At 50.3% G+C, this 17,494-nt stretch overlaps 1 protein-coding gene across 2 annotated transcripts in view; it reads right to left on the bottom strand.

Annotated features, from left to right (window-relative positions):
- Positions 1 to 11,239: 11,239 nt before the first annotated feature.
- The window catches only part of Crhr2 (corticotropin releasing hormone receptor 2), a 36,635-nt gene continuing 30,380 nt past the window's right edge, over positions 11,240 to 17,494 (bottom strand). For both annotated transcript variants that reach the window (XM_048337799.1, XM_048337800.1), the window contains 6 exons: positions 17,285 to 17,345; positions 16,243 to 16,315; positions 13,276 to 13,361; positions 12,959 to 13,094; positions 12,616 to 12,657; positions 11,240 to 11,380 (listed from right to left, as the gene is read on the bottom strand). In XM_048337799.1, coding sequence (XP_048193756.1) covers positions 11,240 to 11,380; positions 12,616 to 12,657; positions 12,959 to 13,094; positions 13,276 to 13,361; positions 16,243 to 16,315; positions 17,285 to 17,345 — 539 coding nt within the window. The remainder of the gene's footprint in view (positions 11,381 to 12,615; positions 12,658 to 12,958; positions 13,095 to 13,275; positions 13,362 to 16,242; positions 16,316 to 17,284; positions 17,346 to 17,494) is intronic.

Below are 17,494 nucleotides of genomic sequence, written 5' to 3'. Positions count from 1 at the left end.
AGAAACTTTATCATGTTACATGTTTTGAATCAGTTTGACTCTTGTCAACACTTTTTAATTTAACTTTCTCTAACATACCTTACAGTGTGATAAAATAGCATTTGTAGAACAAGTTGATGACTTTACACAATACTTGTCTGCAGACAAGATTAAGCTGTATTTGAATTCAACCCCTAAGAAACAAATAACATCAAATGTGTGGTATTGCAGAGTTTAGTTAATATAGAGTATTTTTTTGCAAGAGAGTATTTGTAGATATTAAACTGTACAACAAAGTGGGTTTGCTTATGAGATTTTTGCTTTACCATGTGTTCTCTTCTCTTTTTAGCTTTAGCAGTTGCCTGCTTCATCTTCTGTAGGTAACAATCAATAGAACAGCATTCAAGAAAAAGGTTGATAAAAGGACAGAGGAGTTCCATGGAGGGAGATTTAATGAAGCGATCTGGAATATCAATGAGCCAGGATATTCAGTGGGCTTTAGGTTCCTGTATTTCTGCAAAGGATGGGTGATAGAGATCTGAACCTGAAATCTTATTAAAATCTCTTGAGAATGCAGATAGAATAAATTCATTTAATAAATATTCTCTAAATGCCTATCGGTTAGTATTCTTTATATCTGCTTTAATATATTGAATATTATATATCAAACTACATTAAATAATATTTCATGTTTGCTATTTTTATTAAGGTTAGATAATTATAACATTTGAAACATTATAGAACAAAAATTATCTTTTTCCCAATAGTTTCTTTTAAGTACCTCCCTGTGTCCATAACACACTCATTATGGAGGTACTTATTCCATAATGAGTCAGTCCCTGTAGACTAGTGAGCACGTCAGTAGGGGAGGATGTATCAAACATTAGTGTGGTCTTCCTACTTGGATCATACAAAGATTAGGGCTGAAGATTTTACCCATCTGGGCAGTGCCCTCCCTTTCCCAGGTGGCAGTATGTGGCCTGTTCACCATCCCCAAGGTGACCCATTACCACAGTAAGGAGCATGGCAGTTAGAGCTCTGGTTCTGTTGGTATCCTGTTTGCCTGGATTTAAGCACAAAGGGGCCAAGAACTGTGTCCTAAATGAAGAGGCATTTTATACACATTAGACTGTGCATGTGCACACCTGCCTACTTCTGCTGGAGCTTGTGTCTGTCTAAAGCCTAAATCCTCTGACTTAATGCTAAGACCTATTATTTTTTTTAATTTAAAAATATTTAACATATCAAGAAATGTATTCTTGTGAGTATACAATTCATCAATATATAACCATTGTGTACTCATGACCATGGTTAATTTAAGAACATTGTCTTTACCATCAAAAGAGGCTCCATACCCATTAGCATCCAACCCCTCCCTGTTTCCTTCCAGGCAACCTCTTATCTACTTTTTGTGGCCTTACATATGTCTCTGTTGGATATTTTATGTAAATGGAATCACACAATATGTGGTCTTTCGTGCCTTTAAAAAATGGGCTTTGTATCAGCGTTTATCAAACTGGGCTGATTAAATACAGCTAGATAAATAGCCCTGAAGCTTTTCCTGTCCCGGGCCTTGCAGGAGTACTAGCAGGGTGGTTCAGTCTTAATTGGTGCCTGTGGAATACAGTAGTTAGGTTCTTTATAACTTAGGCTGGACTTGAAGACAAGTAGTGTGGACTTGGGTCTAGAGTGGTCTGTGCTGGGCTTCTGCAGGAGTCTGGCTCCTACTACCACAATAACAGAGTGCTGGATGGAGATGATGTTCAAGAAAAATAACTCAGCAATCATAAATATAGAAACCTCTCACTAATCTCATGAGATTATGTTAGAGATGTCAAGTGCTTTAAGCTTTTTGGGATGAAAACTGATGTGAACCTTTGTTTACTACTCTCATAACCAGGTACCATCGCAGGGAAATAGTGGTATATACTTGAGAGGACCAGGGGCTCTGGAGATGCATCTGGGACCAGAGGGAAGTGTTTCCCCAGGCTTCAGGCCCAGTGGGACTAGGAGTCTGACCCATCTGGTGTTGCGGAGCTCTGTACCAGCACAGCTGCTGGTAGTCTAAGGCAGGTGTTTTGGCATTTGGCCAGCACCAAAATGAAATCCTGTTGAGGGTATAGTAAATGAATGAGTTAATAATTTTGCTATTCCTCAAAATTCACCTCAAGTGGCCTACTCAATAAGTCTTTGTTACTGGGCTGCCTCTAAACAGTAATTGTGTTAGGACTGTGTGGATGTAATTAAGGTCTCGGTAGATGGAGATGTGACTTGGGTTTGTCTGGGAGGAGCAGCCCATCACCCCATCCTCACTGAGTTTCCCTCTGAGCTGGTGACATGCGCTCCTCAGTGGATGTTTTGAAGGACACCTTTGAAACTGCCACGTCAGAGATTAGTGTAGCTCTGCACCTACCTGTATCTTAGAATTTCTTGTGTGTGTATGCTGGTATTGGGGCTTGAACTCATGGCTCATGCTCATGCTCAGCCTTTTTGCTGAATACTGATGCTCTTTAACACTTCATCCCACACCTCTACTGTGGGGCTCAAGACCCCTGTCCCCCCCACTTCACCCAGGGAGATGCCTGATCTCAAATTGTGAAAGACACTCGGCTCTACTCCCCCCGCCTGCAGAAGGAGCAAAGCATGTCTTTATGGACTACGCTAAGATGAGGAAAGATGCGGAAACCTCCCCCCGCCCTCCCTCACGTGTCCGGAGTAGACGCAGGACAGAGATTTCGAGGAGCCTGTTTGGATGTAATCAGGGAGGGGTTTATATATCAGTAATGGCGGGCAGGAAGAGGAGGGACTACTGAATATTAGTGATTGGCTTAATTGGCTTGTCCATCAGGTGATGTCACGGAACTTCCTCTATGGGCGGAGACCACAGCCCCCCAAGGACCGGGCATCAGGGGTCTCCGCCGCCATGATGGCACACACGTGCTCGCCCCCAGAGGCGGGGCTTCTCTTCCGGTTGAAGGCAGAAGGAGGCGGGAAGGGCTAAAGCCAGCCGTCCCCCCCCCCCCTTAAAGGCACAGCCATCCCCGACATTCTACTTTTTTGTGAGCTAGCTTTGAACTGGGATCCTCAGAGCTCAACCTGCTAAGAAGCAAGGATTGCAGTGATGAGCCACTGGCACCCAGGAAGTGTTGGAATGTCTTGAGCTTTAAAAACACTATCTGGGGGCTGGGGATATAGCCTAGTGGCAAGAGTGCCTGCCTCGGATACACGAGGCCCTAGGTTCGATTCCCCAGCACCACATATACAGAAAACGGCCAGAAGTGGCGCTGTGGCTCAAGTGGCAGAGTGCTAGCCTTGAGCGGGAAGAAGCCAGGGACAGTGCTCAGGCCCTGAGTCCAAGGCCCAGGACTGGCAAAAAAAAAAAAAACAAACAAACACTATCTGGGCTTGTCTCTTCCCAATGCAGTGAGTTTCTCCTGGGTGGGTCTTGAGCATCAGTGTTTAAAAGTCTATTAGGAAAGCTACTGCTGACCACCATTGCCTCCCTGCTCTCTTACGAGGGGTCTTGAAGACCATGGTTCTGTGGACCTTGCATCCAATGAGACTCTTGGCAAAGCAGGGGTGGGTGGGAGTGAGCAACTGGGGGTTGTAGTTTCCCTGTGAGCCTTTTGGAGCCACATTCTTGCTGGGTAGTATGGTAGAGGTTACCATGAGCTGGGTGCTAGGCCTGCTTCAGTGCCATAGGTGGAGTAGCCTCTGTCCCAGGCCAGGAACAGGCCTGGGGAACAGGAGCCCTCTGCCCTTTCCTTAGTGCAGAAGGGAGTCAGCAGAGCTTTGTCAAAAAGCCAGCGCCTGTATTTGTGGGGTCTTCAAATCAATCACCAACCACAAGTGCAAAAGCAATGTGCTAATTCAAACAATTTGAGCTAATTAAAACGTTTTGGGCTCATCAAAACTACAGTTCTGCCTTAGTATGAGTCATTGAAATGAAGTAGAATGAAATTGTGATAAAACAACTCTCCATCTCCCTAAAAGAAAAACAAAACAAAACAAAACAAAACAAAAAGACCCAAGCCCAGACTTTCCTTTTGACAAGGAATTTTGCAGCAAGCTTGCAAAGGGGTGTGTTGCACTGACCTGCCCTCTCCTTATGTCTATGAGGACGTGGATTTGTCTTTGTTGTCAGGGAGTGCTTTGCCCTTGTGGTACTCACTAAACATTTGACTTAATAACGGAATCTTTTCAATCACTGAGTTTAAGGCAGCTCCCACATTCTCATTTTTTATTTTTATTTTTGCAGTACTGAGGTTTGAGTGCAGGACCTAGCGTTTGCTTGTTCTGCCAGTCCTCTATGGCTTGAGCCATGCCTCCCCCTTTATTCTGCTGATAATTTTGGAAATGGAGTCTTGAAGACTTTTTTGCCCTAGCTGACTTTGAACTACAGTCTTCTGAACCAGCTTCCAGAGTAGCTAGGATTTCCAGGAACATGAGCCATGGGGGGCCCCATGCTCATCCTGCTGCTAGCCTTGCCTGTAGACACCCAAGGCAGATTATGAAACAATGTAACAATGTAGCAGCAAGGAACAAAATCTCAGTCACCCACTCCCAGGAATATAATCCTATTCCCACCTAGAGGAAGTATAGCACAAGTTGTGAATGTAAAATGGTCTTTAAATTGCCACTGCAAGAAGAATGCTTTAACTGGTGAGCTTTTTGTTTGTTTGTTTGTTGTTTTTCTTTGTTTTTTCCTGGGGCTTGAACTCCTGACATGGACACTATCCCTGAGCCTCTTTGTGCTCAAAGCTAGCGATCTACCACATGAGCCACAGCACCACTTTCAACTTTATCTGAATAGTTGATTGGAGAGAAGAATGTCACAAACTTTCCTGCCTGAGCTGGCTTTGAACCATGATCCTCAGATCTCAGCCTCTAGAGTAGCTAGATACAGGTGGTGAGCTGTGTTTGAAGACTGTCATGAAAATGAAAGTAAATTTAAGAATCATTGTAGGGGCTGGGGATATGGCCTAGTGGCAAGAGAGCTTGCCTCGTATACATGAGGCCCTGGGTTCGATTCCCCAGCACCACATATACAGAAAACGGCCAAAAGTGGCGCTGTGGCTCAAGTGGCAGAGTGCTAGCCTTGAGCAAAAAGGAAGCCAGGGACAGTGCTCAGGCTCTGAGCCCAAGGCCCAGGACTGGCCAAAAAAAAAGAATCATTGTAAAACGTAGGGTGAGAGGACGACCCGGGTAGAGTCACTCGTAAGCAGGCAGACACACTCGTAAGGCTTTCATGGCTTGAGAACACAAGCTCTGGGTTTTGAAAGGGAACTGATTGCTGGCTCCTGCAGCTGGCAGTTTGGGGCTGGACCAAACATGTCTCCTTGCTATCACAGCCTGATGCTGAGCATGGCCTCTGAGGTGTGCCGAGCTCGGCCTAGAAGAAGACAGGTAAAGGGCCTGCTCCAAGTATAAGCCTGCATCTCCTGAGTGGGCTCAGGTCTGGGGTAGGGTGCAGAAGCCTCTGTAACGTTCCTGAGTATTTCTAATGTACAGCCAGACCTGGGCTCCACAGACTCTGGGAGCTTACTAGCTTTCTAGGAAGACATTTTCCTTGTCTCCTGGGGTCAAGTCTCTTGAGCTTGGGTCTCCTTCAAGGACTTCATCAGAAATAGCATATATTCTTTTGTGTGGATCTTTAGATCTCAGAGGAAAGCCTGTCACATTTCCACGTTGCCCATGGCCCAGACACAGTGAAGATCATGCAAGGCCTCATTCCCTGGACCGTCTCTTTTGTGGGAGTCCCCGCAGCAGTGGTACCTCATTCCTTCAGATGTGAAGGTCTTGACATCCAGTATGTAGTGGAGAGTTTGGGGTGGGTCACCTAGAGTCAGTTTCAGGCTGAGGGAGAGGATGGAGTGGGACCTGGGGCTGGGTGCTGTTCCTCACTGACCCTGCACAGAGCCCTCTGAAATCCCCAAATGGGCCAGTTTCTCTGGCCAATTTCTCAGTCCCTAAATGGACTGTGACTTTCCTTGTATGTGGAAAGCATCTGGGGAGGGCAGGAAGAATGGCAGGAGACCACTCTAGGGGTGCTCATGGGGACCCCCACTGGCCTACCTTAGAGAATCCAGAGAAAGAAAGCATTTGAATTCTCTGTCTTCCTGACGGAGGACGGTTCCTCCATGAGGATCACCATACTGCATTATGTGTGGTCACTGGCCCAGGGAACCAGCAGGGAACTTTTCTGTGCCCAGAAGAGCTGGTTAAGACGCACAATTATTATGTTGCTGTCTGCAGAGAGGTGGAGGAGCAGTGTTCTGGATGGAGACTTTGTTTACTCATTTGGCCAACCAGCAAATGTGGATGATGCTGGTGGGACCCAGTCTGGGAAAAGCCTTCTACTCCAGTTCTCAGTCCAAAGTGCAATTGCTGACATTCAGAATTTCCTGTGCATCTGGATTTGTCATTCATTCATTCATTCCTGCATTGGTGGCCTTACTGTGTATTCAGACAAATGTAGAGGTCAAGCTTATCCAAACCAGGACAGGTGAGAGGAAAGGCATGCTACTGGCTGTGCCAAGACAACAGGTATAAAGCTAGACTAGCTGGAGCCAACCCTGCCTGGTCCCACCACCAGGTTGGTGGCAGACAGGCTGGGAAGCCCTTTCAGTGGCATTCAGGACACATGCATTGGAGTGGACTGGAGGCGGAGGAGGCTCTGTTTCTGTCACTCATGTAAGTGGAGAGGCAATGCTGCCAGCAGGAGACTGGCTCTGGGATCAAGGGTGCAGATAGATCATGATGATTGTCAGCGTAATCCATGTCCTTGCATTGCCGATGCATTTTATTAGCACTGGGTTCCAGCCTGTGGCTGCTCTGTGGTGGTTCCTTGTCTCCAAAGAAATGCACTGCAGGTGAGCTGGAAGAAACCCAATCCCAGTAGAGGTGAGGTCAGCCCAGCCTCTACCCACCCCACCTGCCAATTAGCATCTCTGAGTGGTGCTGCCTCTTGGGAGAATTAGGGGCACCTTGGGGCAGAGCCGAGCAGCCACACTTAGCACAATGATAAGTAAATCTGTATGTTTTACAGGTGCCAACCCCTTTCCTGCTGGAGTTGCCTTGCCTTAGAGGTTTCCAGAAGGAAGACAGGCCTCTCACCTTCACTCTAGTGTACAGCATGGGTACAGGCAGATGTGGGGATCGGGGAGATGGGAAGGCTCCCACACAGTGGTCAGAGCCACTGGAGAACTTGTGGGTCCCTAAATCCCTATGAGTCTGGAAACACGGGCTCTCACCACCTGCTGCTAACAACCACTCAGGTTGTTCCCTGAGCGGTGGCCCTGGCCAGTGCCTGCCAAGGGTTAGCTTCCTTAACCACGTCTTTGGGAGGGGTGGGGGGGGGAGCAGCTCTGTTCCACCCCAGCTAGATGTCACCAAATCCCTCAACTCTGGTTGAGAATGTCACTCTTGGACAAGATCCCCCTCAGGCTCCTTGGGCCCAGGTCTGCCTTCCATGCCCACGACAAGCGCAGGGCCTGGAATGTCCCGCGTGAGCCTCCTGGGACAGCCTCCTTTTCTCCAGTGCCTCCATGCATGCTCAGGGCAACAGGAGCCATCTGCTGGGTGCCCTGCCCACAACCATCCTTCTCTGCAGTGGTGAGAGAGGCTTGGGCCTAGGGGATAGGAAGTGGGGGCCAAGTGAGGGGCAGCTGAGCTTCTTGTGCCTAAGCTTCATCTGGCTTGAGGCCACCATGGGCACTGGCAGGTGATATGCACACCACAGCCCCAGGCTCCATGGTGGCTCAGTGGGAATGGCACACAGGCTTGGGGTGAGGAACACCTTTGTGAGTTCAAGGCTCCAGCTGTTCTGTAAGCTAGGGAGGGTGCAGGGGTCAGGCAGGAGAGCCTGAGGCTCTGTTGCTGGAAACATCCAGCACAGAGGAAGAGGGACTGCTAATGAGGCCACTTCCAAGCAGGGAGAAGGCTGCCAGTGCTGAAGCAGACACTAATGAGGACTGGCTGGGCTACACTGAACAGGGGCCTAACCTGGTTAACAAGTGAGGACTCAGCAAGACTGGCTTAATGGCTCTGGTGGCATTTCAAGGGCAAATCCCTGCAGGGGCCATGACCAGGGGCTTGGTAACTGAAGAGAAGCAGGGCTGGGCAGTGCCTCCCCTCCACTGGAGAGAAAGAGGCCAGAGGTGCTGAGCAAAGTCCACAGCCTGATGTATTCACAGTACTTGCTGGGCAGGGTCTACGGGTCCTGGGTCCCTCCAAGGAACAAAGGACAGGACAGACAATGGGCTGAATCTGGGCAGCACTAGCGAGTGCTAAAGCCAGACAGTGCCTGCTCTGATGAGCTCCAAATCACGATCTCTTCTTACTGACAACTGAGCGCTAAGTGGCCTCATGGGCCCACCTGGTTGCACCTCTCTTCTATACAAGAACATTGTGATGCTCATGGATGCAGCTATTGCTGTGCCTTGAGGAGGCAGTGTGACTTTCCAAGACACTCAGAGTTCTGTCCTGTGAGAAAGCCAAGATGGCTTGAGAAGAGAAGCCAGGGCTCTGGCTGGCCACATCACACCCTGCACACTGTATCACATCGAAAGCTCCACCCGCCCTCTTTCCCTCCAAGTATCTGATATACCGGGCTGGTGGTGAGATACAGGTCCTGGTGACCAGAGTTGTAATTCATTTTCTCAGACACATGGCAAGAAGACCTCAGGGGCCACTTCATGACGGTTTAGATGACAGATTGCTGTTCAGTTTGATGTATCTCAGGAATGCAGAGAATTGAGTTTCTTTGCTACCACTACTCCGTATTTGAGGAGCCTCAGTGTGGCCAGTTTAAAAAACAAAAACAAAACCAAGAAACAAAAAGAAAAAGAAAACCAGATGCCAGTGGCTTATATTTGTAACCCTAGTTTCTAAGGCTGAGATCTGAGACTCAAAACCAGCCAGGGAAGGAAAGTCCTTGAAACTTTTATCTCCAAAAAATCCAGAAGTGGAGGTGTGGCTCAAGTGGTGAAGAGTTAAACCCTATTTTCAGGCAGCCCCATTTTGTTGATTGTTTAAACTATGAGTAACCTAGAGCCCACCCGAATTCCAGGAACTGACTTGTTTCTGCTGAGACTGCTAAACTGTAAAGTTCTTGAACAAAGCTATCTTGATGTCAGGCTCCACTTTGTGCTAACTGACCTTGGGCCTGCACAAACTCCGGGAAATGACTTTGCTAGCCTGAGATAAACGGGCACTGTGAGCAGACCCAGACCACCAATTATTTCGGCTAGCAGAGCAGCTTATCAAAACCTAACTGGTCAGGAAATTCTAACCGCCCTGGAATGTTGCCCCTAGCCCAGAGCCAATCAGATCTGTAAACACCTGGTTGCTGTAACTTTGTGGGGTTTGCCTTTATAAACCCTGTAAGATTTCAGCTCAGGGACTTCCTCCTAAGCTCCACTGTGTCGGTGTGTAGGACGAGGCCTGAGCTGCAGCCCACCTGAATAAAGCCTTGCTTTTGCATTTTGGAACGTCTGGCTCTTGGTGGTCTTCTTGGTGGTCGTCTCACAACTTGGGCTTAACAGTGGTAGAGTATTAACCTTGAGCAAAAAAGCTCAAGGACAGGGCCCAGGCCCCTGAGTTCAGGCTTCAGGGGACACATACACACACACACACACGCACAGAAGAGAAAGAGACAGAGACAGAGAGAGAGAGGGAAGGAGAGAGAGGGAGAGAGAAATAGGAACTGGGTGCTACTGGCTCATGCTTTAATCCCAGATACTCAGGAGGCTGCGATCTGAGTATGGAAGTCCAACACCAGCTTGGGCAGAAAAGCCTATAAGATTCTTATCCCTAACTAACCAGCAAAATGCCGGACTGGAGATATGGCTGAAGTGGTAGAACATCATCTTAGGAGTGAAAAAAAACAAGCAAAAGCACAAGGCCCTATGTTCAACCCCTGGTACCAGTACACACATGCATGCATAGATGACATCTGATATACTTTAGACTGTAGTGATGCAAATATTTACCAAATACCAGAAATCACATGGCATAATTTAAAACTTAATAAATACCAAATTAAAACAGTACAAGGTAGGTGGTGCAGTTTTCTAAGTTTTATTTTTTGTGGGAGTAGCTCCAGCAATATCCCTGTTCAAGCCAATAGGCCTATGGCCTTCCCACTAATTTCTGCAAATGGCTCTGTGGGTTGTTGTCATGGAGTCTGGGGCCTTGTCTGCCTTGTCTTTCCTTCCACATGCCTGTCCTGCAGAGCCAGGGCTGGCCCTGGAGGCAGACATCAGCCTGAGGGAGAAAGGATGGCCCTGCAGGTGCTCTGACCATAAAGATTCTAGACCTCCCACTGGTGGGAGAGTAGGGTCCTTTGTGGCCAGCACCAACATCCCCACTAATGAGATGGACATGGTCAGGACTGTGCCCTACAGCCCTGAGTGGAGTGGTGTATTTCAAAGAGGCTTGGTGTATTTCAGAGGGCAGAAACAATTCCTGAAGAAGAGATTGAGGCCCAGTCGGAGGAGCGACTGGGGAATTCATGCCAATCGACAGAGACATCCCACTCCCTCCTCCTATTCCATGCTCCCCCTCCATTTTGTCCTGAACTTCCTATCCAGTTGGCCTGCAAGTGTCTATGTTGTCCCCTCCTGACCCAACACCCTGTAAGTCTCCAGTCAGCACCAGGGGAAGAATCTAGAAACCAGTGTCCTCCAAGAGCCCCAGGGGCAGGAAGGCAGCTGGAGGGGATAAGGGACAGCTCTTCAGGGACAGGGGACAAAAGAGAATCTTCTCTGGTTGGCCTCCCCTGGGATGAGGCCATCAGGCTTGACTTCTCCAGATGAGGGTGGAGGAGACAGCGGAGCAGAGCCAAACCATCATCTACTGCTGATGTCTTGGATGAAGTAATAGTGATGCAGCTGGAACAGGCCCTTTCACTCTTAGGCCTCAGTTTCTTCATTGCACACGGGGACATGGTGAGGCTAGCAAGAGGCTGGGGTGACAAATGCTTGAAGATACCCAACCAGCTCTTCTTGGGGGATCCTGTGTTGCCCCTCCTCTTGTGTGGGGTCTTGAGGCTGCAGCTTGAGGCTGCACTCTGGTCCCCTGAGGCCCTTTCTGTGGCTGTACCCCCTTTCCTGCCAGACTGGAGGGCTGGCCTCTATTCTCCCTTCCTGCACCCCCTGGGCTTGTGCAGCTAGGAGGATGTAGAGGAGAGGACAGAGAAGGATGGGAAAGCTCCTGGGTGGTAGAAGGGGCGGGGGGGAAGGAAGTGGATAATAGATGGTCACACAGCAGCTGTCTGCTTGATGCTGTGGAAGCTGAGCCTAGTGGGTGATGTGGGGATGGACATGGCCCGGGCCACAGGTGTTCGGAGGGAGTGATGGTCCTGCCAGCGGTACCACCTCTTCCTCACCGCTGAGCGCACCTGAAGGAGAACAACTTGGTCAGCAGCTGGCCAAGCCTCTCTCTGCTTCCCACTCTTCTCAGGACTGTTAGTGTGGAGGGCAGGGGTGACTGCCCTGGCACTGCAACAAACACACTGAAGGATTAATCAGTCCCCAAGGGGAGACCTTCCTTGGGGACCCGCTGCTTCTTCTGCAGTGGGGGGGGGGGGGCTCAGAGGGAGGGTAGGGACTCCCTCTGACCCTCCTTGGAGAGGCTGGCTCACTTCCTGTGCTGTACAGTCTGACTTTCCCAGCTTCTGGTGGGCACTGCCACCTCAAGGGCTTTGTGAGTCAGGACTTTGGCTCTCAGTAACCTGTTGTTGAGGATGGAGGTGTGGCTACCCCTCCTCTAGAAGGCCTTGCCTTGCCCAGCTCTGCCATCACCACTGCCCTGCCACCAGTCTCAGTTCCATTTTCACACCTAGTCAAATCGGTCCTTTGATGTGTTGTAATGGAAGAATTCTGTAGAATGTACTATTTCCACTATCCTTACCTAGCACATGGTTTGAGCAGAGAGAACTCTCCAAAACACCAGCTGTCATCTGCTTCAGTGGCTCCATCCAGCCCATAGAACAGTCTCCATGGCTGGCATCTGTACCCAGGCCCATGCTCAGTCGCCAGAGACTGTGCCTGCACAGGTGCCCACTCTAGTGTTAAGCAGTTGCAGGCTGAGTGGCCTGAGGAGGGCATCTGGATTCCTCTAGAACAGATGGCTTGTGCTCTTTGTCTCCACACCTGTGTGTCTTCCACCATTGACTGGGCTGCATCTGCTTTGGGGAGCTGGGCCTCCTTAATGGACCAGACCTTACCCCAAAGCCCACCCAGGGCATGTGGGCTTTTCTGTGCATGTGGGAACATGCTATTGTCTCCTCTGCTCTGAATCCATAAAGATCTGCTGTAAGGCCCAGGCCTCACCTCCTTCTACAAGTTTCCTCCTGTTAACCAGCTCTGCTATGGCTTCTCTCTTCTAGGAGTTCCTGCAGCCTGGACCCCTGCTTGCCTGTCCAGCATGAGAGGCTGGCCTGTCTGGCTGGCCTAAACTGTTGCCAGATCTTACAGGAAGTGCTCTGCTCCCCTGTGGCTAGCAGCTTCTTAGCCTCTTCCTCCTTCAGGCACAGCTGAGCAGACCCAGGCTCCCCTCAAAAGTGGGAAAGCTTGACTGGAATGGGTTTGGGAATTCAAAGAGCCCAGGCCCCCCAAAGGCCCTGCCTCATACCTCTCCATTGAAGAAGCAATAGAAGACAGATACAAAGAAACCCTAGAAAGGAAAAGGGAGAGGTCAGGGACCTGGGGGGAGCCACCAGGCCACAGGGTGGGGCAGAGGCAGGATGTCTGGGGACCCACTGACCAGGACCTCAGGGATCAGAGCTAGGTGGATCAGAAGGCAGAGCCCTACCTCTGGGGTGCAGGTACACCAGGGGTCAGAATGAGCTAGTTCCAAGGCCTCAGGTGGCAGCCTTCCCAAATCCTTGGAAGTGAGCCTCAGGTGGGGGTGGCAGGGCCAGGGCTTGGCCTAGGGCAGCCTGGGCAGTGTGGGTTCTGGGGGGGGGGGGTCCCACCTGGAAGGACTGCAGGAAGGAATTGAAATAGATGAACACGATCTGCGACAGGTCATCCTCGCCAGGGTTAATGAAGAACAGCATGTAGGTGATGCCTAGCAGGGGCAGGAGCACCAGTGTGGCCTTCACTGCCTTCCTAGGGGTGAGAGGGTGACAGAGCTAAGTTCACACTCTGAGGCATCTGGATGCTGCTGCACCAGCCCCTCTGGGTGAGGACTCGGGGGGGGGGGGGAGGGCTCTGACCAGAGGTAGAGGGACGGCTGAGATGACCACTCCATTTCCCTGTGCCAGGTCAAGGTACCCAGGTGACCATGTACCTGTACTGGATTGTCTCTGATGTGGTAGATGCTCGAAGTTTTGTCATTAGGATCCTGACGATGTTGAACAGAAATACAAAGTTGATCTAGAGGAAGGCAGAGAGAGGAAAAGGAAGGACAAGTGTGTGGGAGGAGGCCAAAAGGAAGCCTTCTCCTCCTGAGAACCACCTCCCAGCAGACACCCAGTACTGAGCATCTCCAAGCTATCCCAATCTGCTTCTCCCTAGCAAGCACAGATGATGAACACCCCATTGACTCCAGCGCTACTCAGTGTCTCCATCCCAGGGAGCAAAAGCCACGCTAAAGGCCACAAGCCAGAGCAGAGCCACTCTTGAGGACACTTCAGGAACTCCCAAAGTTGTTCCACTCAGGAACTCCACAGAGGTGTCTCCAGAGCTCGGAGAATCTCATGGGGTCTTTTCTGCTGGAGCAGGCTTCAAACTGCGATCCTCAGATCTCAGCCTCCTCAGAAGGTAGGATTACAGGTGTGAGTCACAAGCCTGGCATCCACCAGCTTTATTTTAAGGGCCGCTTCATATCCAGCTCCTGACTTTGGATACATAATCCATGCCCTTATCTTTGAGAGTAGAGACTTTTGGAATAAAAATACATCCTAGCTGAGTATTGGTGGCTCACACCTGTAATCCTAGCTACTCAAGAGGCTAAGATCTGAGGGTTGCAGTTCAAAGCCAGCCCAGTCAGGAAAGTGTGTAAGAACCTTATCTCCAATAAACTACTAAAAAAAAAAAAGCTGGAAGTGGAGCTGTGGCTCAAGTGTAGTCTTGAGCAAAAGAGCAGGCACTGAGTTCAAGTTCCAGGACTGGCACATACCTGTCATACACACACACACACACACACACACACACACACACACACACCCCTCCCCCTCTCTCCAGAGCCACTGGCAACTTCAGCCCAGGCAGAGCTCTCCACTTTCCATTCTCAAACTTCAGCTTGCCCAGCCTACGCCCAGAGAAAACAGCTTTGCAGTGAGCCCTGGCTTATGGGCTGGAGCTGTGCCCTGCCTGGTTTCTGGTTGTAATGAACCCTTTTGATAAACTAAGTTTCCATGTGGCAGGCTCAGTGTTGGGCACCAATAATGGGAAAGTGGCTTAGTGGAGATGGGTGGATACTGTGGCCCTGAGGGCCTGGTAACAGTACTGAACTGAAAACTGAAGATGAGGCATGGTTAGCCAGCCAAGGTGAGGTACATTGGAAGGCAGAGACCAGGCAAAGTGAGTGGCCTGGCATGGGAGGACCCAGGACCCAGATGTGGTTCCAGGTAATGGTGTGGGAGCACAGGCAAGAAGGTAGAGCCTCCTGGGAGCTCACACAGGAAAATGCACCTCTTCCCAAGGGGCCCCTGGAAGGCACCCCACCCAGCCCAGGGTGCCCTCAGGGTGACCCACATGCTGGGTCCTGGGGGCAATGAGCCAGCTCCCTGGATAGGGTCCCTCCCTCCTGAGACCCTCATGAGGGACCATTCCTCAGGGACCTAGCTTTGCCAGGAGGCCCATGGGGTGGGTGGCAGTGGAGCTCCAAGCACATCTCCTACCAAGGGACAGTAGGCAGGGAGTGATGAGGCAGGTGGTCCAGGCCTCTGCTCTGCCAGTGGGGCTGTGGCCTGGGACAAGCTTGGTTTGCTCATCTACATCCTGGAGTCCACACATCGAGACTGTGAGGATCAGCAGTGATCTGAACAGAACCTGTGGAGGGGGTCCAGTTTGGAATGAGGAGCCCCATCCTCAGGAAAGGAGGATGCAGAGCAGGGAAAGAGTGCTGTGGGCACCAGGCCTCTACATCTCATCTGCCCTCCCTGGTCATTCCCTTGCTACGTGGCCAAGAGACAGATTGGAGCTCTCTCTTGCATGGTCGGGCCCCACCCTCAATGGCTTTCCTTGGCTGGGTACCAGGCACATTGGAATCCCCAGCCCTTCACTGTGGGCAGCTGGCTGGGAGGGGAGGAATCCTGGACTTTCACTCACACTGAAGTTTGTGGCTCATGGCAGCTGGGAGACAAGGATAGTCCCTCCCCACCGTCTGCTGCCAAAGACTGGTTCATCCTCTGATGTGAACAAACTCCCTGACTGGAAGTCCAGGTGGTAGGCAAGAAACTCTCCTGGTCAGCATCAGCTTACATCCATCAAGGATGTCCAAAGATGGGGTCCTGTGACTCCCAAAGTCTCAGCAAGGCGAGGGGGTGAGGAAATAGAAAAGAACAGTAGCTATGGTAGTTTCAGAAGCCCATCTCTGCTGTGGTAGGGGGCAAACCCACCTCTGCTGTGTGCAGCCCCCCCCCCCCTGAGTTTTCAGAGGGTTTTGTGGTCCTTTAAGGAAGCTGGTACACACATGAGCCTGAAATTACTAAGCCGGAAATAAGTCTTGCATAAATGCCAATTCCTTAAGGGGCTTTTTACATATTGTTCTTTAAATGTATGCTATATAATGGGTTCTTTCTGCAGAATGCAGCCTCTACTTAAACTTTCTCTTAATTAAAGCTTGGTGTAGATTAAAGACGTGGTGGCAATTATACCTTAGATGTGAATACATTCGGAGAAGGCTGAACAAGGCTGAACAATCGCTCATTACACTGCATTCTGAAATCTAAAGCTGCAGGCTGGGGATGGTGGGCAGAACCCCAGAGGGGATTGCTGGGGGCAGAGTGAACAAAAGCCCAACATCTCTCTGTTGCCTGCCTCCAGGTGCCTGTCACCTGCTGTCTCAGCACTGTACCTGGCAAGTAGATATTAGACTCTAGAAACCTACCAGTCAGACCCCTTCCTCACCCAAGGCCCAGAGAGCTACCTGGGGCTGTGTCAGGCAGAGTCAGAGGAAGGAAGAGCAAACTGGTGCACAAAGTAGGGGACAGGGGCAATGGAGTAAAGAGGGGTGTTGCCCAGGCCACACCTTTCCCAAATATTCTGCCCTGGGGGAGCCCAGTCCACACTAGTTCTACTGAGGACTTACCAGGAGCACAAGGATGATGGGGCCTTGGTAGATGTAGTCCACCAGGTCACCAGGCTCCTTGCCAAACCAGCACCTGCAAGGATGGGGTGGCCGTGGGTGGCCTGATGAGCCAAACCTGGAGACTACTCTCAATGTCCAACACGGGGTTGGACCTCCTGAGCTCTGATTTCCAGAGCTGCCCCATACCCAGCCAGGCAGCACTGTCTTTAGTGAGTCTGCTCCCTCAGCCAGACTCAGGCCAAATCTACGATCTCCTTCTTAGTCCCCAACACATTGTTGACTGTAGGCTCAAGGAGGAACACACAGGAGTCACAACAATTAAGGGGAAGTATGCTCCCACTGGCTCAGAGTTGAGCTGCCCTGTGACACCAGCCCATGGTGCACGGAACCCATGCACATGCCAGGCACTGAAGGCACAAGGCAGCAGGTGTGGAAGTAGGGCCTCTGCAGCCTAGAACCTGACTCTATCTTCAGTATTTGGGCTGAGCCACGTGCGGCTGGCGAAGGCATCTGGTGGCATGGTGGGCCTTGCTGGAAGGACCCAATGCCTCTCCACTTCTGAGTATCGAGCCTCTGACAAAATACTCACTCTGTACTACACAGCTCTCCTGTCCTTAGATAGATCTCACCTGTCCGAGCCTTTGCCAATGTTGCGTTCCTGGAACTCTACCATTCTTGTCCCATCCACCCATCTGCACTCTCTAGCCCTGAGACCCGCTTTCATCAGGGCCATAGCTCTGGAAATCTATTCCTGGTGTGGAGGACATCCCAAGCAGAGACTGGAACGTTAGAGAGTAAGTTTCTGGTGGGCTCCATTAGAGGTTCATTGACCTCACTTTGGATAACACTCAGATGGAAAGCCTCTTCTACATCCAGCTCTGAGGAAGACATCCCAAAGTCTAGGCTTCCTAACTAAATTCAACAAAGAGAGCACACTCCTGAGTGAGGACACAGGTCATGGTCATGGCTGCCATCTCTGCCCCATATCTTGGCCCCAGCCCAAGGCTGACCTGTCTTGTCTCCAAGCTCCCATTCTACTTACTGTTCATTCTCATAGTAGAGTTTTCCAATGGCCCAGGCAATGATGATGGGACAGGGGATGCCTGCAAGAAGGACAGACATGGGCTACAATGGATAAATGGACTGAGAGCCTGTTATAGGACCAAGAGTAGGGGACCAGAGGGGACCTGGGATCATGATTCTAGTATTCCAACTATAGGCCATCTAGACTCTCAGACGGCCCTGTTCCTGA

This window comes from Perognathus longimembris, chromosome 2 (assembly GCF_023159225.1).
Source record: "Perognathus longimembris pacificus isolate PPM17 chromosome 2, ASM2315922v1, whole genome shotgun sequence".
NCBI classification, from domain to species: domain Eukaryota; kingdom Metazoa; phylum Chordata; class Mammalia; order Rodentia; family Heteromyidae; genus Perognathus; species Perognathus longimembris.
This window is presented reverse-complemented; position numbering and strand designations above follow the sequence as displayed.